This window comes from Carassius gibelio, chromosome B8 (genome assembly GCF_023724105.1).
Source record: "Carassius gibelio isolate Cgi1373 ecotype wild population from Czech Republic chromosome B8, carGib1.2-hapl.c, whole genome shotgun sequence".
Classification (NCBI taxonomy): Eukaryota; Metazoa; Chordata; class Actinopteri; order Cypriniformes; family Cyprinidae; genus Carassius; species Carassius gibelio.
The window spans coordinates 1,857,191-1,883,993 of NC_068403.1; the positions used below are offsets into that span (position 1 = coordinate 1,857,191).

General features: G+C 35.3%; 2 protein-coding genes across 4 annotated transcripts in view; one reads left to right on the top strand and one right to left on the bottom strand.

The window, feature by feature from the left end:
* Positions 1 to 112: 112 nt before the first annotated feature.
* On the bottom strand, positions 113 to 12,718 carry prxl2c (peroxiredoxin like 2C). 3 transcript variants are annotated; one of them, XM_052563089.1, is made up of 7 exons: positions 12,468 to 12,705; positions 2,342 to 2,463; positions 1,907 to 1,975; positions 1,766 to 1,819; positions 1,123 to 1,228; positions 793 to 927; positions 114 to 716 (listed from the first exon to the last, which is right to left on the bottom strand). In XM_052563089.1, the coding sequence occupies exons 1-7, from the start codon at positions 12,523 to 12,525 to the stop codon at positions 589 to 591; spliced, it is 672 nt and encodes a 223-aa protein (XP_052419049.1). In that variant the 5' UTR covers positions 12,526 to 12,705; the 3' UTR covers positions 114 to 588. The 3 variants fall into 3 exon arrangements, with proteins under 3 accessions (XP_052419050.1, XP_052419051.1, XP_052419049.1); XM_052563090.1 differs by lacking the exon at positions 1,907 to 1,975 and having other exon boundaries at positions 113 to 716; positions 12,468 to 12,718; XM_052563091.1 differs by lacking the exons at positions 1,766 to 1,819; positions 1,907 to 1,975 and having other exon boundaries at positions 113 to 716; positions 12,468 to 12,717.
* Positions 12,719 to 13,819: 1,101 nt separating this feature from the next.
* LOC127963270 (F-box/LRR-repeat protein 17-like) overlaps positions 13,820 to 26,803 on the top strand; it is a 144,931-nt gene continuing 131,947 nt past the window's right edge. The window contains exons 1-5 of the mRNA XM_052563088.1: positions 13,820 to 13,986; positions 15,633 to 16,282; positions 17,107 to 17,229; positions 17,419 to 17,676; positions 19,527 to 19,658. Of these exons, the coding sequence (XP_052419048.1) occupies positions 15,653 to 16,282; positions 17,107 to 17,229; positions 17,419 to 17,676; positions 19,527 to 19,658 (1,143 nt within the window). The 5' untranslated portion in view covers positions 13,820 to 13,986; positions 15,633 to 15,652. The remainder of the gene's footprint in view (positions 13,987 to 15,632; positions 16,283 to 17,106; positions 17,230 to 17,418; positions 17,677 to 19,526; positions 19,659 to 26,803) is intronic.

A 26,803-nucleotide genomic window follows, 5' to 3' on the forward strand; every position in this document is an offset into this window, starting at 1 on the left:
CGTGCTAAATGACTTAAATGTAATTTGTGCAGAAGTTAGTAATACTTCAGTAAGTAAACAATCACAATAATAAAATAAATAGAAAAATAATTGTAAAGCATTTACACATGATGGCAACATTTTTTGTATAGTCTTTTATATAAATATTTATTTAAAATGTTTTTTATTGTTTTGTAGACTCCAATGATAATGAGAATAATTTAAACAATGCACAATGTAAAAATAATAATAATTGTCCTATAATTTCCTTTAGGTAAATCCATTTCTTGAGAATTAAACACAACTTGGACATATTTATATGAGATTTACACTGAAACAAGTGTTTTATACCACAATATGACCTGTGTATATACATAGATATAGATAGATAGATAGATAGATAGATATTTTTGTGTGTGTGTAATGTATCAAATATAATCAAGGGTCCCTAGCAGTGGAATGGCTTGCTCCTATTAAACACAAATGATATATATAAAAAAAAAAACAACAATTGTGAGCCCTTACATTGTTCAAACAAAGACCAGCATTGCATTATAAAGCATCGAGCGCCTTTCCATCATGTCTAACTCTTAAAAGCTCCCTTTCCCTTCAGATGTGAATGATTTTGTGTGAACCGCTGAAGTCCAGCGTTTGAAGGCCTGCTAACTGAAGCAACCAGTTGATGGGCATGTGGTCCAACCGGTTCATGTCAAAATGAGCAAAATGAACCTCTGGAGCTGAGAAATAAAACACTGAATGTTTAGATCGAGTCAAGATACAGAGATGAAAGCAGAATCAGAACGTGTGTGTGACCTGGGCCTACGATGAGAGCGCCTCCTTGCTGCAGCGGATCTCCCTGGAAGTCAAACGCAGGGCTGTTCACGGCACGCCACACGCTCCGCAGATTCCCGATCACGAGCCCAGACTTCACATGAGGACTGCTGGACGCTGCACATACAGAGTACAGGCACATTCAGTTAAACACATCACTCTAAAGCATGGAGATGTGTGTATACAATGACAAAATAAGCTATGCATCTATTTCATGCAGTCAATTTATGATTAAAACATTAGTGAACTCTTCAACAGAGCAGCTATTTTTGACATTTAACACACGAGAAGTGACTAAATCAAGCACAATACGTGTCTCCATGTATGTCTCTCCTCTTCTCATCCCAAGTTTTTTGTAAATTTGTCTCTCCGGATCAACATATATTTCATGAGAGTAGCCTGTCAGGGAGCAGAAAGCCTAAAACAAGAAGAGATCACAGAGAACAAGACAGCACTGAGTAGTTTTGCATTGCACAAAAAACATTGAAAATGTTCTCAATCAACTTTACTGAAACTTGATTGGACTAGAGAATTTTTGAGATGTAAACAGGAACTGCGAGATTAACAGTAGTGCTAGCAGAAACGAATCTTTTCGAAGCTTCGAATCAATTGAATCAACATGACTCACTGCTTCGAAGCGTTCGGAACGCCACACACTGGCGACGCCTGCTGTCAGAACTGTGTTACAGCAACACAAACTCAGCTCAAACATGCACTACAAAATATCTTTTTGAAATTATGCTTCAAATTCATTTTTTAGATCATTATATATCTCATATTAAATATAACGAACCACTTAAATTCTGAAACTTTGTGTAAAAAGTTGCAGTTAACTTTTTAAATTTTTGATTCATCAAGAAAAAACAAAACAGACTTCCATAAGCAACAGTTTCTCTTTGACTCGAAGTTTTCAAGCATTTTGTATTTTAACTGTATATTAATAAACTCATCCTACCTCTATATGACGCCACGATGACTGTCCAATCACCACTAATCTGACATTCGATTCCTACATTTATGAGAATCGGGAAAAATGTTTTCTTTTTTTCACATTCATTGAACATATGCTGATTTTATATTAATATCATTCTTTTACCTGCAACATTTGCTGAGGTATTTTTCCCAAATCCTCCACATATTCTTTGCATGTGTAGCACAAGAAGTTCTGTAAAATATTAGAAGTCAGAAGTATTAGAAGTATGTTTTTTTGCACATACAAGGAACTCGTTTAAGTGTCACAAGCTTCCTGTGCACACAGACAACAACACCACACCGATAAAAACAATAAAATGTGAACAAAATACACATGCATAAATATAAATAAACCACAAAACAATATTATTTTGTGGAATAGACATAGCCTTATTATGCAGTGCACAAGAAAAGAATGAAAAACAAAACAAAAATAAAAATAAATGAAAAATCATGAAGCATTAGCTAGATATAAAAAGGTCACAGAATCTCTGTGACAAATGTTACGGCAAAAAAAGTCAAACAAAGTCAAGATGATCTGCTGGAGAAGCTCTCTTACCCTCACGAAGACAATGATGGCTTTGTTGTGTTGAAACAAACTGCTGAAGGTTTTACAGACACCGTGTCGATCAAATATCAGACAGTCGCTGACCTCAGACACGCACAGATCGTGTGAAGCGCGTTTGTTATGGCAAGCCAAAAGGGTCAGAATTACGCCTAGATTAAACGCGTTTGCATACAAAACGCCGTTTTTTACGGCGTTTAAAACGGTATTAGCGCCGTCAAATACGCCGTCCTTATAGCAGACGCCGTAAAAAACGCGCGTAAACCGTAAAAAACGCCGCAAAAAACGGCGTTTTAGTGTTTGTAAAAAGCGCCGCTTTTAACGCCGTCGGCTTGCCACAGGACGCCGTAAAAAACGCCGTTCTGAATGCACAAAAGCGCGCGTTATTTACGGCGTTTTCCTTGTAGTATAATGAGCCACGCCCGCTGATTTCCACAGCCAGTAATAATGAACTGTTCTCACCCAATCAAAGACGAACAGAACCAGACCAGACTAATTTACCACAGATCGTTTAAGCGGAAGAAGTGCCTGTGAACTGATAGGAATATTAAGTAACTTTTTATATATTTTAATCGCTACAAACATTGAACATAGGCCGATTACACATCTTTATCCTACTTGAATGTAACTGTTAATTATTTAACAATTACAAACCCTAGTTTATATATCATTTACTACCCAAATACCTTTTATGTATATACATAAAGTGCTGGTTCGAAATATTCAATTAGCTTTGAGTCATTTAATTTCCAATACAAGAAATCATACATGATAACGGAAGTCGACCAGAGAGTGTGTAAAAGCTGTGCAGCTACAGAAGTTGGAGGCAATGGTCCTAGTCTTGTTGACCACTATACACCGCTACAACCGCTGGTTCGAGCCCCGCTCCAAACTGATTCTGGTATACAGGGGAGTTTATTTGCTGTTTAACAAACAAATATACGTTGAGGCATTGCTTCCACACATATCATTTTTTTCCGCTCTCATGATAATAATGAGTTGTTTAGTTAAAACGGCATATTTTCTCGTAATAACGAGATGTTACGTCCTTAAAACGACACATTTCTTTCTCAACAACATTTCATAAAAAACAGTATGATTTTCCTGTTATAGATTACATAATGTGAGCAAGCGAAGCGATTGTCCGAGCTGCTGTCGCCGTGGTCCTGACATAAAAGAGCATCTGCACGCTACTGAAATTCGAAGAATACACTGTTTTAAATGTATAGTAATATTTTTACTGTAACGTCATGCTTATTTGGATTAATCTCCAATCTTACTACAATATTCTATCCAATAACTGCATTCAGACCAAGAGGATATGACATGATCAAATCAAACCAGTTACAAAAAGAAAAAAAGAGGAGTGACAGTTTGATTCTATTATTATTACATCACTATTATTAATATTTCGTTCTGTCTGAAAAACGGAAAAAACGAAAATGAAGCTATATTTTTCGTATTTTTTTGTTTGTGGATAAAAATGATCTTATGCATTTGTGCGTGAGCGGCCCTGAAACGCCACTTTTCAACTCAGCCTGTCTTCACTGTCTGTCCTAAAGCAGAATAAGAGTTCATCTGATACAGCTCTGCAATTTAGTCACATCGTTTCTTCATATTGTTTGGCTGTTGCGACTATATTTCTTGCAAATATAGATCTCATATAAAGAGCAACACTGCACTTCTAGGGTCGGTGGCGTCTGGGCTTCTTATCTGCATTGTCCTCGCCTCACACCCACGCTCAGCGCAGCCTATTCCTTAAAGCCTGGAATATACCCCATGCCCAAAGATTCGATGCGACGCACGGCTCGATTCAGGTAAAGATAGCAATGTATAGTCAATAATATATAATAATCGGACTAAAAATGGGCCTAACGCCGCCCACGCATGTGAAAGAAATATTAAAGAATAGTTTATTTGCTTATTTGTTTTTACCCACGAAAAAAACATCTAGCTTAATTTAAATTTTCCGTTTCTCAAACAAAACAAAATAACAACAACAATAATAATAGTCTAATAATTATAAAATCAAACCGTTTGTCACTCAAATAAATAAAATATAAAAAAAAAAAAACATTTTTTTTAACAGCAGAGAGAAGTGCATGTGGGTGACATAAAACAATTGCATGTGCATGTCAGTGCTGCTATATTGTTAGCTAAAACTTTTTAAAGGCTCAAATGAAATAAAATAAAAATTTAAATAAAAATAAAACAAATCTATTAGATTAAAAACTTAAACTGAAAATAAAGATGCTGCCTCCACAACAAAATAAATTAAATAACTAAATTAAGTAAGTTCTAAAGAACAACAAAAAATAAATAAATATTCTGTCAAATACAGAGTTTTAAACAGTATCTGCGCCGCAAAATACGTCGTTGTGATAACAAACGCCGTAAAAAACGTGCGAAAATACGCCAGTGACGCCGTATTTGACGGCGTTTTAGTGTGTATGAAAACGCCGTTTTTTACGCCGTTCATGTTGCCATATGACGGCGTAAAAAACGTCGTTTTGGTTGCACAGAGAACGCGTTACGGCGTTTTGCTAATAGTATAATGAGCCACGCCCACTGATTCCTACAGCCAGTACGTATGAACGGTTTTCCAATCGGCCAATTGTAATGCTGCTCATTAAAACTGCTCAGTCGGTGCCACATTATTTTATATTTGCCCGTTACATTTTTATTTTGAGCAAATCTGAGTCGTGATACTCTGTTCGTGTTTTCTGGATAATCGCAAATGTCAGTACAATTTAAATGAATTAAAGATTGTTTAAAGCAGTGGTTCTCAAAGTGTGGTGCGAGTAGCACTAGTGGTACTCAGGCTCCCTCTAGTGCTACGAAGAGGAATCACTAAATGAAACATTAATGAACGTTAATAAATTTTAATTTGATCTTTATTTGAGTAAAGTTGTTTTTTTTGGTTGTGTTGTTGTTGTTTTACATCTAAGTACAGTACAGTTTTTATTTCACTTTTGGTACAACACATTTTAATTCAATCATTTTTTTTCATTTACCGGTATGTAAGCACAGTACAGTGTTAATGCTCAAACTGTGTATTTACAATGTTGAAGTGGCTGACAACAATAAATAAAACTGCCTCGTGTAAAACTGTGCAGAGCTGTAGCTGAATAGTTAGGCCTACGCTGCTGAAATGTAATGTTGCTCATTATGGTGCTGCTTGGAGAGCCAAATATTTTCTGAAGTGGTTGGTATAAAAAGTTTGAGAACCACTGGTTTAAAGAAATGGTATAAAATGAATTCATGCTTTTTAAGAACTTCTCAGTAAAACATTTATTCTTTCCCCTTGTAGAGTCATCAAGGATCCAACTTATTATGCAATAAATTATGCAAAAAATATTTGGCAGAAGAGCTGGGCCAACAGATGAAACTGGTTCACTTTCATTAAATGGACAAAACATAGACCTAACCTTTTCAAGTTTGTTTAGAGTATGTCCCGTTATACATTATTACTTTCATGTTTTTATTTCTTGACTCCAAAAAAAAAAAAAAAAACTGTCCCCAAAACATACAAATTTTTTTTTGGGAAAGTTGGTCATGTTTTTACATTTTTATAGACCCAAATAAGTGCTGCTTGTGGCAATGACTTTAATAGTCATTATTTTAATATGTAAATATGTTAAGATGTTGTAGTAGTCATTTTAATTTTAGGTCATGTGAATCAATGTCTGTGTTTAGGTCTTCTGGAATGTTGGTGAAATAAAAGTGCCAAGTTTCCACACCAAATTTGTTTTCTAATTTATTATTTAACAGTCAAATACATTCAGATCTTGCCCCACAATTTTTAACAGAGCTGAAAGGAAACAAAAAAAAAAAGAAAAAAAAAAGGTGACGCTTATACCTTCCCAAATCCGAGAGATCCTTTTATTGCAAGGAGCATTAATTCCCTGAATTCCTCTTCTTCTGACACACCTCTTGGCAGGTAGAGAGTCAGGGCACAGGTTGAAGCATATGGAATCCTTCAGGTAGGCTCCTCTTGGTCATAACATTCCACTTGGCACTTTTGCTAAAAAGCAAATTATTAACCACCACCTCCCACAACTGGCCACAGGAGTTCAGCCCAGAAGTGAACTGCTGGATCTTACTAGCCAGATTCAGATTTTAGTTTTGCTTTAAATAAGTTATAGGCTTAGCATTTAAAATAAATGTTGTTCGTAAATAATTGCAATATAATTTATTTTATGACATACAGTTAATTAAAACACGAGGAAGAGGGTTTTTCCTAATAGCAGGACCTTTGCAAATGTTTATTGAACTGAATCAATATAACAAGTACGGTATTTTGAGTGAGTTTACTATTAATAGTAACTAAAATTGTAACTATTTTCTCATTTTGCTCTATTTTGACAAAAAGAGTCCAAACAAAGCCACAGCAGAACAATGTCCTCTTCAAGCAACAGCAGCCTTTGGTATTAAATGATTCACTTTATTCCTCATTGAATGAATCAGCCATTTGAATTAATTATTTAATGTCTTACTCTAACCTCTCTTCTTTGAAAATTTACATTTCAGGATGCAAAATGTTCAGCAATATAATAAAAGAGATAATTAAGAATAGAATAAGAACATTCAACTTAGTGCTAAAGACAGCACACAAATCCAAGGTTCAGAAACAGGGGTGTCTTAACTCAGTCCTAGAAGATCACTGTCCTGCAGAGTTTAGCTCAACTTGCAATACACCGGACTAGAAGTTTCCAGTATGCTGTTGAGGGCTTGATTAGCTGAATCAGGTGTGTTTAATTGCGGTTGGAGAAAAATGGTTGCAGGACAGCGCCCATGTTTTATATAATCTGAAACAAAGCAATCCTTTCCTCACTAAAGTTGATTGTAGTACACCAGAATCTTCTGTCAGCTGTCAGATTTCCACAGCCAGTAATAATGAACTGTTCTCACCCAATCAATGATGACCTGACTCAGACCAGACTAGTTTACATCCGAGTTCGATTGTTATTTTAATCACTCGATTGGTTGGTTGGTTGATAATGATATGAAGATGGCCAGGAGAATCTTTATTTTGCGTTGTCAGCAGAAGCTGAACAATTGCACTCGACAGCTGACAGAAGATTCTGGTGTACTACAATTTATACAGGTCTATAAAAACCTGTATAGAAGGGTTTAGAATAAATGATGTGAGAATTTTTCATTTTTGGGTGAACCATCCCTTTAATCATTCAGGATTATTGAATATGACAAAATTAGTGCAGGGGTGTCTAAACTCTGTCCTGGATAGCCACTGTTCTGCAGAGTTTACCTCCAACTTACCACAACACAACTGCCTGGAAATTTCCTGTAGGTCTAAAAACCTTGATTAGTTGGATCAGGTGTGTTTAATTGGGGTTGGAGCTAAACTCTCAGGACAGTGTCCCTCCAGGAGCAGGATTGGACAGCCCTGGCTTAGTGACTTTAAAATGTTAATTAAGTTTTAGAACACTTAGCCTACACCTTCCCAAAGCCAAGAGATCCTTTTAGGGCAAGGATTTTAATTTAGTTAGGCAGTTTAAATTAGTTTAAATTTGTGTATATTACATAGCTACTATTCTGGATTGACTTCAGTCTTTGTTAAAATGTATCTATCCTTAAAGTTCTGTGTAAGTCAAAAAATGTTCTTTAGCGACTATTTGAAGTTAGACTCTTCTCATTTTAAATTTCTTCTTAATTAAGGCTACTACTACCTTGAAAAATTTTATAATCACAAATGTAAATTTTCAAAGAAGAGAGGTTAGAGTAAGACATTAAATAATTAATTCAAATGGCTGATTCATTCAATGAGGAATAAAGTGAATCATTTAATACCAAAGGCTGCTGTTGCTTGAAGAGGACATTGTTCTGCTGTGGCTTTGTTTGGACTCTTTTTGTCAAAATAGAGCAAAATGAGAAAATAGTTACAATTTTAGTTACTATTAATAGTAAACTCACTCAAAATACCGTACTTGTTATATTGATTCAGTTCAATAAACATTTGCAAAGGTCCTGCTATTAGGAAAAACCCTCTTCCTCGTGTTTTAATTAACTGTATGTCATAAAATAAATTATATTGCAATTATTTACGAACAACATTTATTTTAAATGCTAAGCCTATAACTTATTTAAAGCAAAACTAAAATCTGAATCTGGCTAGTAAGATCCAGCAGTTCACTTCTGGGCTGAACTCCTGTGGCCAGTTGTGGGAGGTGGTGGTTAATAATTTGCTTTTTAGCAAAAGTGCCAAGTGGAATGTTATGACCAAGAGGAGCCTACCTGAAGGATTCCATATGCTTCAACCTGTGCCCTGACTCTCTACCTGCCAAGAGGTGTGTCAGAAGAAGAGGAATTCAGGGAATTAATGCTCCTTGCAATAAAAGGATCTCTCGGATTTGGGAAGGTATAAGCGTCACCTTTTTTTTTTTCTTTTTTTTTTTTTCCTTTCAGCTCTGTTAAAAATTGTGGGGCAAGATCTGAATGTATTTGACTGTTAAATAATAAATTAGAAAACAAATTTGGTGTGGAAACTTGGCACTTTTATTTCACCAACATTCCAGAAGACCTAAACACAGACATTGATTCACATGACCTAAAATTAAAATGACTACTACAACATCTTAACATATTTACATATTAAAATAATGACTATTAAAGTCATTGCCACAAGCAGCACTTATTTGGGTCTATAAAAATGTAAAAACATGACCAACTTTCCCAAAAAAAAATTTGTATGTTTTGGGGACAGTTTTTTTTTTTTTTTTTTTTTTGGAGTCAAGAAATAAAAACATGAAAGTAATAATGTATAACGGGACATACTCTAAACAAACTTGAAAAGGTTAGGTCTATGTTTTGTCCATTTAATGAAAGTGAACCAGTTTCATCTGTTGGCCCAGCTCTTCTGCCAAATATTTTTTGCATAATTTATTGCATAATAAGTTGGATCCTTGATGACTCTACAAGGGGAAAGAATAAATGTTTTACTGAGAAGTTCTTAAAAAGCATGAATTCATTTTATACCATTTCTTTAAACCAGTGGTTCTCAAACTTTTTATACCAACCACTTCAGAAAATATTTGGCTCTCCAAGCAGCACCATAATGAGCAACATTACATTTCAGCAGCGTAGGCCTAACTATTCAGCTACAGCTCTGCACAGTTTTACACGAGGCAGTTTTATTTATTGTTGTCAGCCACTTCAACATTGTAAATACACAGTTTGAGCATTAACACTGTACTGTGCTTACATACCGGTAAATGAAAAAAAATGATTGAATTAAAATGTGTTGTACCAAAAGTGAAATAAAAACTGTACTGTACTTAGATGTAAAACAACAACAACACAACCAAAAAAAACAACTTTACTCAAATAAAGATCAAATTAAAATTTATTAACGTTCATTAATGTTTCATTTAGTGATTCCTCTTCGTAGCACTAGAGGGAGCCTGAGTACCACTAGTGCTACTCGCACCACACTTTGAGAACCACTGCTTTAAACAATCTTTAATTCATTTAAATTGTACTGACATTTGCGATTATCCAGAAAACACGAACAGAGTATCACGACTCAGATTTGCTCAAAATAAAAATGTAACGGGCAAATATAAAATAATGTGGCACCGACTGAGCAGTTTTAATGAGCAGCATTACAATTGGCCGATTGGAAAACCGTTCATACGTACTGGCTGTAGGAATCAGTGGGCGTGGCTCATTATACTATTAGCAAAACGCCGTAACGCGTTCTCTGTGCAACCAAAACGACGTTTTTTACGCCGTCATATGGCAACATGAACGGCGTAAAAAACGGCGTTTTCATACACACTAAAACGCCGTCAAATACGGCGTCACTGGCGTATTTTCGCACGTTTTTTACGGCGTTTGTTATCACAACGACGTATTTTGCGGCGCAGATACTGTTTAAAACTCTGTATTTGACAGAATATTTATTTATTTTTTGTTGTTCTTTAGAACTTACTTAATTTAGTTATTTAATTTATTTTGTTGTGGAGGCAGCATCTTTATTTTCAGTTTAAGTTTTTAATCTAATAGATTTGTTTTATTTTTATTTAAATTTTTATTTTATTTCATTTGAGCCTTTAAAAAGTTTTAGCTAACAATATAGCAGCACTGACATGCACATGCAATTGTTTTATGTCACCCACATGCACTTCTCTCTGCTGTTAAAAAAAATGTTTTTTTTTTTTTATATTTTATTTATTTGAGTGACAAACGGTTTGATTTTATAATTATTAGACTATTATTATTGTTGTTGTTATTTTGTTTTGTTTGAGAAACGGAAAATTTAAATTAAGCTAGATGTTTTTTTCGTGGGTAAAAACAAATAAGCAAATAAACTATTCTTTAATATTTCTTTCACATGCGTGGGCGGCGTTAGGCCCATTTTTAGTCCGATTATTATATATTATTGACTATACATTGCTATCTTTACCTGAATCGAGCCGTGCGTCGCATCGAATCTTTGGGCATGGGGTATATTCCAGGCTTTAAGGAATAGGCTGCGCTGAGCGTGGGTGTGAGGCGAGGACAATGCAGATAAGAAGCCCAGACGCCACCGACCCTAGAAGTGCAGTGTTGCTCTTTATATGAGATCTATATTTGCAAGAAATATAGTCGCAACAGCCAAACAATATGAAGAAACGATGTGACTAAATTGCAGAGCTGTATCAGATGAACTCTTATTCTGCTTTAGGACAGACAGTGAAGACAGGCTGAGTTGAAAAGTGGCGTTTCAGGGCCGCTCACGCACAAATGCATAAGATCATTTTTATCCACAAACAAAAAAATACGAAAAATATAGCTTCATTTTCGTTTTTCCGTTTTTCAGACAGAACGAAATATTAATAATAGTGATGTAATAATAATAGAATCAAACTGTCACTCCTCTTTTTTTCTTTTTGTAACTGGTTTGATTTGATCATGTCATATCCTCTTGGTCTGAATGCAGTTATTGGATAGAATATTGTAGTAAGATTGGAGATTAATCCAAATAAGCATGACGTTACAGTAAAAATATTACTATACATTTAAAACAGTGTATTCTTCGAATTTCAGTAGCGTGCAGATGCTCTTTTATGTCAGGACCACGGCGACAGCAGCTCGGACAATCGCTTCGCTTGCTCACATTATGTAATCTATAACAGGAAAATCATACTGTTTTTTATGAAATGTTGTTGAGAAAGAAATGTGTCGTTTTAAGGACGTAACATCTCGTTATTACGAGAAAATATGCCGTTTTAACTAAACAACTCATTATTATCATGAGAGCGGAAAAAAATGATATGTGTGGAAGCAATGCCTCAACGTATATTTGTTTGTTAAACAGCAAATAAACTCCCCTGTATACCAGAATCAGTTTGGAGCGGGGCTCGAACCAGCGGTTGTAGCGGTGTATAGTGGTCAACAAGACTAGGACCATTGCCTCCAACTTCTGTAGCTGCACAGCTTTTACACACTCTCTGGTCGACTTCCGTTATCATGTATGATTTCTTGTATTGGAAATTAAATGACTCAAAGCTAATTGAATATTTCGAACCAGCACTTTATGTATATACATAAAAGGTATTTGGGTAGTAAATGATATATAAACTAGGGTTTGTAATTGTTAAATAATTAACAGTTACATTCAAGTAGGATAAAGATGTGTAATCGGCCTATGTTCAATGTTTGTAGCGATTAAAATATATAAAAAGTTACTTAATATTCCTATCAGTTCACAGGCACTTCTTCCGCTTAAACGATCTGTGGTAAATTAGTCTGGTCTGGTTCTGTTCGTCTTTGATTGGGTGAGAACAGTTCATTATTACTGGCTGTGGAAATCAGCGGGCGTGGCTCATTATACTACAAGGAAAACGCCGTAAATAACGCGCGCTTTTGTGCATTCAGAACGGCGTTTTTTACGGCGTCCTGTGGCAAGCCGACGGCGTTAAAAGCGGCGCTTTTTACAAACACTAAAACGCCGTTTTTTGCGGCGTTTTTTACGGTTTACGCGCGTTTTTTACGGCGTCTGCTATAAGGACGGCGTATTTGACGGCGCTAATACCGTTTTAAAACGCCGTAAAAAACGGCGTTTTGTATGCAAACGCGTTTAATCTAGGCGTAATTCTGACCCTTTTGGCTTGCCATAGTTTGTTCTCCTGGACGGAGCGCGCGATCTGGCGCGTTATCGGGAGAACGCCAGCCATTGCGTGCACTTTTCCAAGACGAGTTATTTTAGGAAGTTTCCGCCCATTACTGCGGGATCACGAGCCAGCCAATCCACCAATACACAGGGATTTACGACTTCATTTCTGATAGAGAATAGGTGGCTAATAATATTATCCGTGGACACTGTTAACATAGTAATAATAAACTGTAGCATTTGTTATGTTAGAGTGTCGCTTAAAAATAATTATGTCGTGGTTCATTGGAATGAATCATCCGAACCGACTCGTTGACTCGTGACTTTTTTCATGATTTTTTTTCGCAGGCAAACTGTCAGATGGTAATTATAATTATTATTAGGCTATTCCTGGATAATGACAATTGTTTCGCTATTTCATGGAATGAATGAATCATACGAACCGAGTCTAAAATGACTGAGCACAAACAAACAAAAAAAGCAAATTTGACTTGACTTTCAGGAAGCTAACATTTTCCACTAGTATAGTTGCAAGGTGGTAAAATAATGATAAATAATTAAGCTAATTGCTGTATGATACTGGTAACATTATACAATCTCATGTTTATGTTTGAACGACGCCTTATAGCGGTTCATTGGAATGAATCATATGAACCGACTCGCAAAACGAGAAAAAGGAAAGAATGCACCATTCAAAAAATTTACTTTACTTGTAAATAGTGACAGTGAGGTGGTAACAATATTGTGCCTTATTAAAATTATTACACCTTTTACATATATATATTTTTTATCTTTACGCTTGACTGACGTCATAAAATAATTTGATCGTGATTTTAATTGTAATTGATCGTGTGCAATGAATCTAAAATATACGAAAATATAATAAAATAAAGACCTTTTTTGAGGTGCACATGTAGAATTAATTCTGACTTGACTTTTTCTTCACAAGTGCGAGGTGATTACAAAACTGGGAAAAATTAATATGCACATTGAATCGCGCGTCATTGGAATGAATCATCCGAACCGACTCGCTAGAATGAATCGTAACTCACGACGCTGCAAACGATGAAGAACGCGTGTTTTTTTTTTTTTTTTTTTTTTTTGGCTGGAATATGTGTAGATGATTTGTACAGATTCATAAACACTCGTTTGCGAAAGTTTCAAAACAAAACCGCTTTCACGATTCTTAAGTGTTGACGGTTAACAAAGTGAGGTACGACATAGAGTCCGTCCTGTTGCAGTGCAACTATTTATGCATTCGCTTTAAGCGTGTTTACAAAGAGTTCCCTTTAAATCACCAATGATTGGCCACGTGTCCTCACAGACAGTTGATCTAGCCAATGAACGCCCGCTCTCATCTCGAGCCTTGGGCGGGATTTCCGCTGTTATTCGAAATCCGGAAGTGTTTTGAAAGATTGTAGCAGCTTGACACAGCGAGCGCGCGTTTGCGGTGCGTTCGCTTCTGTTTGTGTGTCGCGCGGAGGATGAGAGCGCGGGAAGGAGGCGCCGAGGGCCGCGTGAGCTGGTGAGGATGGGCAGGTTTTATTATGACACATATTCGCTGTTGCTTCTTTTCTCGCGAGGGACTTTAATGGCGTCGTCCGCCGCTATCACTCAATGAAACACAACAACACTCCTCGACGAGTGTGTGAACAGTGACAGCAGTGTTTGGGAATGTTTATACGGTCCCTTCTGAGACGTAACAGCAGCACAGAGCCTAACTAACTCATCACACATGATATCTGAGACATATAATGCAGCCATGCTGTCCTAAATACTCATTTCCCATTGCATATAGTACTGTGGGGATACCTTGGCTCAGTTATGCTATAGATATATTGACTGTAGTGCGAATGGATTGCACGTATATATATTTGTAAACTTAGTAGATGGACGTTCAGTATTGATCTTGCTATGCCTCATGCTCGTGCACTTTATAAAACCATTGGTAAGACTTCTGTGTGATCAAGTGTCTAGTTAGTTTAACATCCGAAGAATGTGTTTTTATAATTTTTGGTATGTCTCAGTGATTTTGAGACACCTGGAGTAACTAATCCACAATGCAACAGCCATCAATATAATCTGATATGGTCTTCTATTTTAAATGTTAAACTATTTTAAGCGCATATTTATTGTTCAGGAAAAGACGATTCTTCTGTCACTTCTTTTTATCTCTCTTTTTTGGATTTTTCCTTTTATTTGATTTTCAAAACAACAACAAAAAAAATAAACCAAAATAAACAAATACCATCAGCACTAACTACATATAATATGAATACTTCTGACATCATACCACAAATATATTGTCCGGCATCGGACTTATCTGTCAAAACAATGACTGTTGCCAAATGTGTTTCCCAAACCCGCCTCCTGTCTGCTATTGGTCAATCAAACAGATAGCCCCGCCCCCAGCTCACTCCACTGGATGATTGAGTCAGAAGTTGACATGTTGATCAATGTTTTAAATGTTACAATGTTACGTTCTGTGAACCTATGAACACTTATAGTGATTCTAAACATTAAACGTTAAAGGAAAGTTTTTAAATATTGTATGTTGTACAGTCTTTTCCCTCGCTTTAGCAATTTGTATGAATTTCTACCTTCTTAGTAAATTATGGCCTTGTTGTACTTTTAACCTACCCGTGATTACTATAACGAGAGAGCAAATTAATAAGCTGTTAATTCTAGGCAATGATAAATATATGTGACCCTGGAGAACAGATTTATACATCATCTGAAATCTGAATATATAATCTCTCCATTGATGTGGTTTGTTAGGTTGACGAAAAACATCTAAATATTGAGAAAATCATCTTTAAAGTTGTTCAAATGAATGCTTAGCAATGCATATTACTAATCAAACATGAAGTTTTGATATATTTATGGCGGGAAATTCACAAAATATCTTTACAGAACATGATCTTTACTGAATATCCTTAAGATTTTTGTCATAAAAGAGAAATGTATAATTGTGACTCATACAATGTATTGTTGTCTGTTTCTACAAATATACGTCTGTGACACTGATGACTGCTTCTGTGCTGCTGGACACTGATTTTTCTCCGCATGTTGCACATATATTTTACTGTTAAAGCCACTGCTATTTCAATTGTTTTACATTAAAAACGTATATACGCTCTCATTTTCCTCTGTCGCTCTCTCGTTCCCCAGAGTCACCGTGAATCATCTATATGGGCCATTTTCTCTCAAGAAATGGTGACGGCCTGAAGAAGAAATCACGGAAGCTGCGCAAGAAGAAGAAAAGGAGGAACTGCTTCCTTCAGGGTCCCTGCATGCTGTGCTTCCTCGGGAGCGTCGAGGACGACTGGCCCTTCGAGAGCGCGGCGGTGTCCAAACTCGTCTCGCTGAACTCGCCCGAGGAGTGCGCCAGGTTCCTCCTCTCTCCGGGAGAGCGGGCCGTTTGGGAGGCTCAGGGTCGCAGTCTGCTCTCCAAGCTGATCGGGCCCCCGGCGCGCTTCTGTGCCGCGGACGATTCGGAAATGGTGTGCAAGCGTAAGTGTGCAGAGCTGCAGCGGTGTACGCCCCGCAAACAGCCTCGCTGTGCCTTCCAGGAGGACATGGAGAACGGAGAGGAGCGAGGAGACCGCCGCTGCCTCCTTCCTTCACTGCCTTCATCCTCCTCCTCTTCCTCTCCTTCGGAGGAGGACGGCTCCGGCGCGGGACGGCACACAGATGCAGGCAGCGCCTCGACTTCTTCCTCCTCCTGCTGCTGTCAGTCGTCTCGAAACGAGAGCTCGGAGGAGACGAAGAGCGCTGAAAACACAGACATCAACCAGCTGCCGTCCTCTATACTGCTCAAGGTCTGTACTCAAACCAAGATGTGCTCCTCCGAGATTATTCACAAAACATCTTCAGGCTAAAAGTAGCTCACAACTCTTAAAAATATTGTTCTAAATGTTTGCTCTGAGAGGTGTTTGGACTCTAAACTAGCTCCTAAATGTGTGAAAGGTGAGGAGCAGAGTCTCCTAAAACAGCTGTTTGCTGGGAATTTGCCTCTGAACGTCATTTATAAAGACTTCACTTTATACCTTTAAAACCTTTATTTGAATATGGCAGTATAATACAATATTTCTATGAATGAATCTCAGACAGAGACTATCAGCCAATCAGAAGCATGATGACATCATCCACAGCTCAGCCCCGCCCCCTTCCTCTTCTCTCTATTACTGTGTCTCAGCAGCTTTGTGAACACATTTAAAGAGAAAACTCTTTTACTGCTGTTTAGGAAATGTTTTGTAGAAATGCTGCACTGCATCAGTGTCTCATCAGTGGATGCTCTGCAGTGAATGGGTGCCGTCAGAATGAGAGTCTGATAAAAACATCCCAATAATCCACAGCACTCCAGTCCATCAGTGAACATCTGGAGAAGACAAAACCTGAAACACATCCAGCATTAAGATGATTTTAACTCAAACACATAGAGTCTATAATCCAGAATAACACTTCCTCCAGTGAAAAAGTGTTCTTGTCTGAATCAGGAGAGAAATCTGCACAGATCAAGCAGCGTTTAAACAGATCTAAACTAATCTGTGAGAGACTGGAGGAAGTGTTATTCTGGATTATAATCTGGATTCATGTATAAAGTGATGAGGAGTCGATGAAGCCGTGTGTGCTGTGTTCTCAGGTGTTTTCTCACCTGTCGGTGAAGGAGAGATGTCTGGGTGCGTCTCTGGTCTGTAAATACTGGCGCGATCTCTGCTTAGACTTCCAGTTCTGGAAACAGATCGACCTCAGCGGCCTCCAGCAGGTTTGTGCTTGATCCAATTCATCCATAAAACAGTTTGCACAAAGCACGGAAAACTGCTCATATTTGCAGAAAATGCTCTAAAAGCCCAATCGTTTTATATCACAGCTTTATAAGGGTCTCTCTAGTGACTGGTGGGATTCAGTAGTGTATAATGATGTTAAAGTGAGATTTCTGTCTGTGTGAGAACAGGTTACAGATGATCTCCTGGTGAAGATCGCGTCCCGGAGGCAGAACGTGACTGAGATCAACATCTCCGACTGTCGTAACGTTCAGGACCACGGCGTTTGCTCTCTGGCGTCCAGCTGTCCCGGTCTGATCAAATACACGGCGTACCGCTGTAAGCAGCTCAGCGATGTGTCTCTGTGCACCGTGGCCATCCACTGCCCGCTGCTGCAGAAAGTGCACGCCGGGAACCAGGACAAACTCACTGACCACGCTCTCAGACTGGTGAGAACACACTCACCTGATGCATGCATGAGAGAAATATGAGTCAAAGACAAAAATTAATTTAATTAATTGCAATTTAGTTTTTCCATGCAAAAAACAAATATGATTTACAGAAGACACCCACTAAAATGTCATTCAGTGTAACGGTCTTGTCAGGCATATTTGCTACAAAAATCAATTTATGACACATTAAAATAATACTTACTTTCACCCCAAATACTAATAATGTGCAATTTTACATTTTTAAAATATTGCTGCTTTATTCTTTTATTTATATTGATGTGTACAATAATGAATAAGCATGTTGTTTGAATCTTTACTTAAATATTTTGTTATACTGAATAAACAAATCTTGAAACTTAATCCTAAAAAAGCTAATTTGAAATATTAAAAGTAGACACTTTTCTTGCATTTAATGTGCTTTCTATGGATATAATTTATTATTGAGTCAAATGGAAATTTTGGGATATTGTGATAAAAATGTTATTAATTCTATTTATTTAACAGATGTTTTAAATTATTAAATAAAAATAAAACTTAAATTTTTATAATAAAAATGTAACTTAAAAATATTTGCAAAATGAAAATATATTTTTATAGAGTAAAAATAGTTTTTTATATTTAAAATAGAAAATAAAAAAATAAAAATATTTTAAATAAAAATACAGTTCTAAAAATAAAATATTTAAAAAATATATAGAAAAATAGGTTGAAAATATTTTACAAATATAAAAAATCAAAACAAAATAAATCACTCAAAATAAATGTTTTATATGTTTACCCACATGTAATTATTATCTGACCACGGTTCATACAGGAGCTGGAAATTCTTGAAAATTCGTGCATTTCCATGTATTAAAGTTTTGAAAAAAATCTAGCTTTTTTGCTAAAGTGCTTGAAATTGTAATTTCATTGCTTTCATTCTAAAAATTCAATTCTCTGACTAAACCGTGTGTGTTTTAGATAACAACATAATATGGTTAGGATGCTTGCGCTTTATATATCTTGGCTGTAATTACAGAAAGCTTACAATAGAATCCAGAATAATCTCTATATTATATCATCATTAGTAATTAATATTGCATAATGTATATTTAAAAAAAAAGATATATATCTGAGCAAAACTGCAGATCTGCATATGTAACATCTGATTTAATGTGGAGAAGAATATGCATTTATACTTGAATTTGACTTTGGCAAAGGTGTAACAGAACCATCAACATACCAATGTGTTGCTAAATGATTAAAATCTTATTAAAAAATAAAATTAAAAGCCAACGATACATTGTATGGGTCAAAATTATCAAATTTTCTTTTATGCCAAAAATCATTAGGATATTAAGTAAAGATCATGTTCCTTTAAGATATTTAGTAAATCTGCTACTGTAAATATATGAAAACTTAATTACTGATTAGTAATATGCATTGCTAAGAACTTCATTTGAACAACTTTAAAGATGATTTTGTTTTCCAGGGTCACGTGTGTGTGTGTGTGTGTGTGTACTGTGTATATGAATTATGAATAAATAAATACACACACATGCATGTATATATTTATAACTATATCATATAAATGATACAAATATAAATATATGCATGTCAATTTTTTCAAAATATATTCTGTATGATTGTATATTTATATATACATAATCAATATACACAGTGCACACACACACACACACACACATATATACACATATATATTACATAATTATTATATATTAATCTATTGACAGCAGGACTTATTTGATCTAGTACTGTATCTGGAAGGGGTTGGGCTCTGTGCATCTCTTCTGCATGCAGTCATATGTCTGATCTGAAGCGAATGCATGTTTGTGTGTCGTGTGCAGTTGGGGGAACACTGTAAAGAGCTGAAGGATGTTCATTTCGGCCAGTGCTACAGCATCAGTGACGAGGGTCTGGTGGCGCTGGCGCAGGGATGCAGCAAACTACAGAGGATCTACATGCAGGAGAACAAACTGGTACGTGCATCGACCGAAGAGTGTGAGAGACTGGCAGATAGAATTAAATTAGATGATATTTAGCTGTACTCCTACAGTTTCTGATATTCTTTATGTATTCTGTGTCGAGGTCGGTTCACACTGTTACAAATTCATCTTTAAATATGTTTAAATCGATTTTGACCATTTATGGGCATTTTTTTACATTCTGAAAGTGTGCATTATGTTTTGAATCAAATTCTTACATTTAATCTGTGAATTAGAATGATAAAACGTTTGGGCTATTACTGAGCAAATGCAACCATAAATGAATCTTTGCAGCGCAGAGGAAACACAGAAGCTGCGTCTGAAGAGGCATTTAGATGTTAGACATGAATGCATTTAACCTGCAGTTACAAATGCATTAATAATGTTTTCATATATGTGACCCTGGGGCACAAAACTAGTCATAAGATCAATTTTGGACATTTAGATTTATACATCACCTGAATAAATCATCTTTCCAGTGATGTCTGGTTTGTTCGGAGGACAATATTTGAAAATCTGGAATCTGAGGGATCACAAAAAAATTTAATATTGAGAAAATCATCTTTAAAGTTGTTCAGATGAAGTTCTTAGCAATGCATATTACTAATCAAAAATTAAGTTTTGATATATTTACAGTAGCAGATTCACTAAATATCTTCATGAACATGATCTTTACTTAATATCCTAATGATTTTTGGCATAAAAGAGAAATGTATAATTGTGACTCATACAATGTATTGTTGTCTATTTCTTCAAATGTGCTACTGATGACTGCTTCTGTGCTGTTGGGTCACACATTATTCATAAACCACTGAATAGATACTTTAATGTAGAATTAGAACCGCCAGTAGGTGGCAGCACGTCAGTGTTCATAAGTGAGTCATTGCGACTGAACCGAATCATTTTAAACGGTTGATTCATTCGAACGAATCACCTTCATGTTGCTCAGAGACTCAAAACAGCGATGTGACTGTGTTTGTTAGCAATTGTTTTTGTTCTTTAAATGGGAAATATTGTGTCTAAAACACAAGTCTCTTAATTAACTAATTGAGCTGTTGTAAAAAAAAAGCAACATCTCTTTTTGTAATAATTTCCATTTTTGGAGAAAAAAATTGATTGACTATCTGAAGTGGCATCAAAATATACATTTCTGCCCCCATTTCTTATAGACTGAGTCATGCAAAAAAAAAAAAAAAAAAAAGATAAATATGCATAAACATACAGATTTTTGTAAATACTGTATGTTGATTTAATAAAGTTGCATATATATATATATATTGGCATATATGGTTGCTGCATGCATAAAATAACATATAAAGTAATCATCATTATATGTACATAATCATATAAAATTACCATAATCAAATTTGGATACATTATAAACTTCGGCCTTATTAAATCATGTACTTACAATTAACACATAAGGCATTACCTCTCAATATAGGGCTTTATCTTGTATGTCATATATTACATTCCCATATGAATAATTACATAGGAACTAGTTTATTTTAGAAATGTGCATACATACTTCATATACACAATAAACACTCATGTATTATATAAACAAAAACTTTTATTCTGGATGCGATGAATCACAATTAATCATTTGACAGCACTTCTATATATATTTATATAGCATGCACAAATCTGCTTTTCAAGGAAGCGTTTGTTTTAAAGCTGTTGAACAGTGTTGGTGAATGTCTGTCTGCAGCCGCTGGAGGTCACTGTTGTTCCTCTAATGAGAAAAGGTGCTTTAAAACACACCTTTGGACATTATTTGTAACGAGACGCAGGCTTGATGTGTCTTAGACCCCGATGTTGTCAGATGAGCCGCAGATTGAGATTCAGAGAGTTTTCCAGCCACTTCAAGAACAAAAGGACTCCAAATAACTAATAATTATCGATTTCTCTAATTGTAAATCAGATTTCAGGCTCTACCAGATGTGTGATTATTGGCGGGGAACTGATGACGTGTTGTTATTTTGAACGCTCAGCCTTTTCTACTTTGTGATCTGATGTACTTCTGAGTGAAACTAGTTATTCAATAAAGCTGTACACACAAAAAATATATATATCTCAACATTGTATTTGGTCTGGACCAAAGCAAGTCAACTAGCAGACTTTCCTGGTGTGAATATTCCCTAAGAAAAAATTCAGAGTATTTGTGCGTTCATTTGTAATTAAAAGTAAAAAAAAATAAATAAAAAAATTACAATATTAACAAAATAAATACATAAAAAAACAATGCATTTTAAAGATAAAACGTAAAAATAAATACATAAAAATATGTAAATAAATGTAAAAAAAATATATATTTTTTTACATATTTAAAAAAATATTTAAAAGTGTAAAAAAAAAATAAAAACACTTGGCAGATTTAGGCAGTGTGTTATTTTATTTGTAGTCCCAGGGCAGAAATAAATAAACAAACAAATAAAACAATATATAGATAAAATACATAAATTAAAAAAGCACTACATACAATTTTAACACAATATCCCTATAACCTTCCCCAATTTTTGATTTGATCAACCAAATTTCTTTCTTTTAAAGACTTGTATCTTAGAAGATAAAGCATGTAATGTTGGTTGTGGAGTGGTTTTGTGTTTTCAGATTAACACACTTCACTTTGAACGATCGAAATGATTCAAGTGTGAGAAACCGAGACCTTCTCATGAAGTGAAAATCCAGATGAATAGATCTGAAACCGTTCAAGCGATGACTGAAGTTATAAACCAAGCACCGATCAAACTACGAGAGCGTGACTTGAGTGAAATCTGAAGTATATATCAGTATTGTCTCTGTGGTGTTTCCTCGCTGTAATGTGATGGTCAGAAACCGTAAACATGTCTTTGGCTCCGCTCTGTCTCCTGATGACATCTGAGTCCTCTCTCTCCTGACGGATCCGATGCTTTCGGTGACAGATCGCACAATCGTGGCCCTCATTCAGAATAAAGGGCCCCGCTGCTAATGGAGTAAAACGATCCCGCGTCTGTCTCTCCCAATCAATGATGAATAGGGCTGATCCACTCGTCCTCGCACCGAAAATTGAAGAATTAAAACGCTGTGCATTCGGAGCTTTTTCTTTAAACACTGGACTCTTCTAATGCTGGCCATTTCAAACCTAACCTCATATTTTTACCTTTTTATTTTTTTTGTTGATGCTAATTTTAAATTAGCATGCACTGTTTCTTTAAGATACTTTAATGCATGTTTTGAGTTGCATTTGCATTCTCTTTTAAACTCTGTTTGTGACTTTTAAAAGCATAAACATTAATAAAAGTTTAAAAATAGACTGTTTTATATCATATAATAAATCAAGTCTTAACATGCGCACACACTTATACTCGAGGAGCAGATTTATCTTGAAAGCTGAATGTTTTTTTTTTTTAGATGCATATCATATTTAGGATTTATATCCTGTTAATCTGTATTTGTCATCGTTTATGCTTTAAAGATGCAATCGATAAACTCTTTTGTAATACATTTCAGTGTATATTTTATTTTTTAGTTTAGGTGAACTGTTTCTTTAAGACTCTATTCTGTTCAGGTAACATAAATGCATCAACTTATTTTTTAAAATGCATTTCTGTCATCTTTTAGAGTATGTTTGTGTCTATTTAAGCATGAACCACAGACATGTGTTGACAGATAACAAGCAGTTTTCAGGCAGGATTTTTACCCTTTTGTGTGACGCAGCGATTTTAATATTTGTGTGTACTGTTTCTTTAAGACACTTTTATGCTCCTTTCCATTGAACAATTAATTTCTCTCCTGTTTTAATCTTTGTTTGTTTCTTTTTAAGCATAAACATGATTCAAATGTTGATAGATTATGCTGACGATGTAAATACTTCAATTTATGTTATCTAAAACCAAGTCTAAACATACAGCATTGTATCTTAATAAAGAATATATTGTCTTTTTAGGTTTATGCTTAAAACGAGACACAAATACAGATTAAAACTGGATAGAAATGCATTAAAGATGTTTTTTCATGTTATTTCAAAACCTGCTTCATATTCAAGTCAAGATCTTTTCTTTCTGTGTTGTCTGAGGTGTCTTTAAGACGCTCAGGTTCCAGAATCATGTCAAACAGAGGTGTTTTAATCTGTGACCATGAATCACAAAACCACTCACAAGGTACATTTTTTTGGAAACTGAGATTAATGCATCATCTGAAGCTGAATAAATAATCCTTCCATTGATGCACGAGGACAATATTTGATGCAACTGTTAAAAAATCTGGAATCTGAGGGTGCAAAATAACTAAATATTGAGAAAATCATCTTTAAAGTTGTTTAAATGAAGCTCTAAGCAATGCATATTACGTTTTGATATATTTACAGTTGGAGATTTACTAAATGCATTCACAGAACATGATCTATAACAAAAAGTATTGTTAGCAATTGCTTCAAATACAGCTGTGCTACTTATATCTGCTTTTGTGCTCCAGAGAACCAGTTGCATTGTGTTTTCTGTGATTATCTTCATCTTTAATGATCCGGCTGTGATTATGGTCTAAATCCAGTTTTCATCTACGTTCAGATTTACAGAGTATACCCCGTGCTCTCCACATTTTAAAGCCGAGTAGCCAGAGAACTAAAAGCAGTCATGCAGCACATTTAGTCTCTTTCCCGGCCCATGATGGCTTCCAAATCGAATCTGTAGTTTTAAGGCCAGGTTTTCTCGTAGATTGGCCACTTGTCTCGTTGTCAGGTCTGAACCGGTGAACTGCGGGAGTCCAGCTCTTTGAATGTCTCCGAGCTGAATGCCAGCTTGTGGGAGTCGTTTTATTCAGTGTAACTTTAGATGAGCGCTTCTCACAGCTTTCAGGACAAGCGCTGCCTTTGATCGCATCAGAGCATCCAAGAACCACACAATTCTCTGTAATATTTTCTGTGTTCCTGTGTTGTTTTTGTCAGTGGTTGTGAGTGCAAGCAGACGGGTCTCGCTAATGTCTTCCAGGAGGTAGATCTGGAATAACATCATCAGAACCATATCACACAGCTGTATTATTGATAAATAAAACAGAAATAATAAATTATTAAAAAATCTATGAACTACGTTTGAAATGTTTTGGTTGTGTAAGGTTTAATTTTTTTTTTTTAAATAATAAATTACATTTATAAAATTAAAGTCTCTTATGCATAACAATGCAGCACTTATTTGACAAGTAATACAGAAAAAATTTAATATTGTGAAATATTATTACAATTTAAAATAAATGCTTTCTCTGTGATTATTTTGTAAAATGTAACCTATTTCTGTTGCAAAGCTAAATTTTCATTATTTATCAGCATTTAAAAAAAATACTTTTTAAATAGTGTGTAATTTAATCTATTTAATATCAAGTTTTTTTTTATTTTTTTATTTTTTTGCTTTGCTTTTTTTTTTAATTTTTTTTGCCAGCAGAAGTTTATTTAATTTAATCCTAATTTTGCATGAAAGGCTTGTTCTCTTCTTTTTGCCCGAATCTTTCCTGGAAGTGCAGGATTGTAATGTTCTCTGATCTGCCAGAAACTCTTTAGAGACGTGCACATGTCCCCGATCATGCACACGTCCATCTGATTAGCTTGATTTTTAATTAGCCTAAATGTCTACTGTAAATGGAATTGTTGATGACCTAAAATAGATTAGAGAGCCCTCAATTTGCCTTTAATTACGTGTGTGCGGGATGTCAGATGTGCCGACAGCATCACTGGTCGATGATTAAATATCACGTATCACTTCATGGGATTATTTGGCTTTTTGAAGTGGCATCTAAGGAATAATAAGGAACAGAGCGGTGAAAAGTTTTGCATTAAATTGAGGCAACGAGAGCGGAGGATGTAATGACTCGACTGCTGTCAATTCTCACAGATTCTGCTTTTTCATTGAATGCGACGAAAGACGAGAGCATCCCACTTAGCACCTGGATAAAACAGTACCTGGTTTTAGGAACTATTTTAGGAGTTGCATTACTCCTAATATAAATGGCCTTAAAGGAGTTCATTCAAAATCTAAATGTGTTAATTCTCAGAGATCAGTTTGAGTTTGTTTCTTCATCAGGTTTGTAGAAATGCAGCACTGCATCAGTGTCTCATCAGTGGATGCTCTGCAGTGAATGGGTGCCGTCAGAATGAGAGTCTGATAAAAACATCACAATAATCCACAGCACTCCAGTCCATCAGTGAACATCTGGAGAAGACAAAACCTGAAACACATCCAGCATTAAGATGATTTTAACTCAAACACATAGAGTCTATAATCCAGAATAACACTTCCTCCAGTGAAAAAGTGTTCTGTCTGAATCAGGAGAGAAATCTGCACAGATCAAGCAGCGTTTAAACAGATCTAAACTAATCTGTGAGAGACAACAGGAAATGCACTTTTTCACTGGATAAGTTATTATTGTTAACTAAGCCCATAATAAATTCTAATAAATTAATTACTTGAAATAAAATAAACATCAACTGATATAGAAATATATGAATAAAAAAATAAAAAAACTGGAGCTAATATAAAAGTTTAAGTCGAAGTTCTAAAATAACCATAGCTTTACTACAACCCAAAACTATATAGATATAAAAAAAACGCAACAAAAATACTTTAACAAATTAAAAGGCTAGAATAGTCTGTCACTTCGTGTGAATAAGCAGTTTAAACATATTTAACTTAGTTTTTATTTTGTGTTTTGTAAAGGTGAATCTTATATATGAATGTCTCAGGGTTATTATAGTTATATCAAATCAAAAACCATAAGGCAACATGTCACATTTTCTTTTAGTTTGACTTTATGTGCTAAAATAACTAAAACTTAAATAAAAATGTATTAAAATTGAAATTTAAACTATAATTTAAAAACAACAAAAACTAATAAAATGAAAAAAAAGACTAAAACTTTAAAAGTAAGATAAAAGCAGAATAAGAATTAAATCAAATTCATAATATAATAGTATCTCACTGAAGCTAAAGTAACACTGATGTTTCTAAATAGTAGAATAGTGCTAACGTCATGCTAGTTACTAGCTTATCATGCCAACAACATGCTAGTCACTTGCTAATCATGTTAACGACATGCTTGTCACTTGTTAATCATGTAATAAACATGCTAGTAACTTGTTAATAATGCTAACAACATGATAACGACATGCTAGT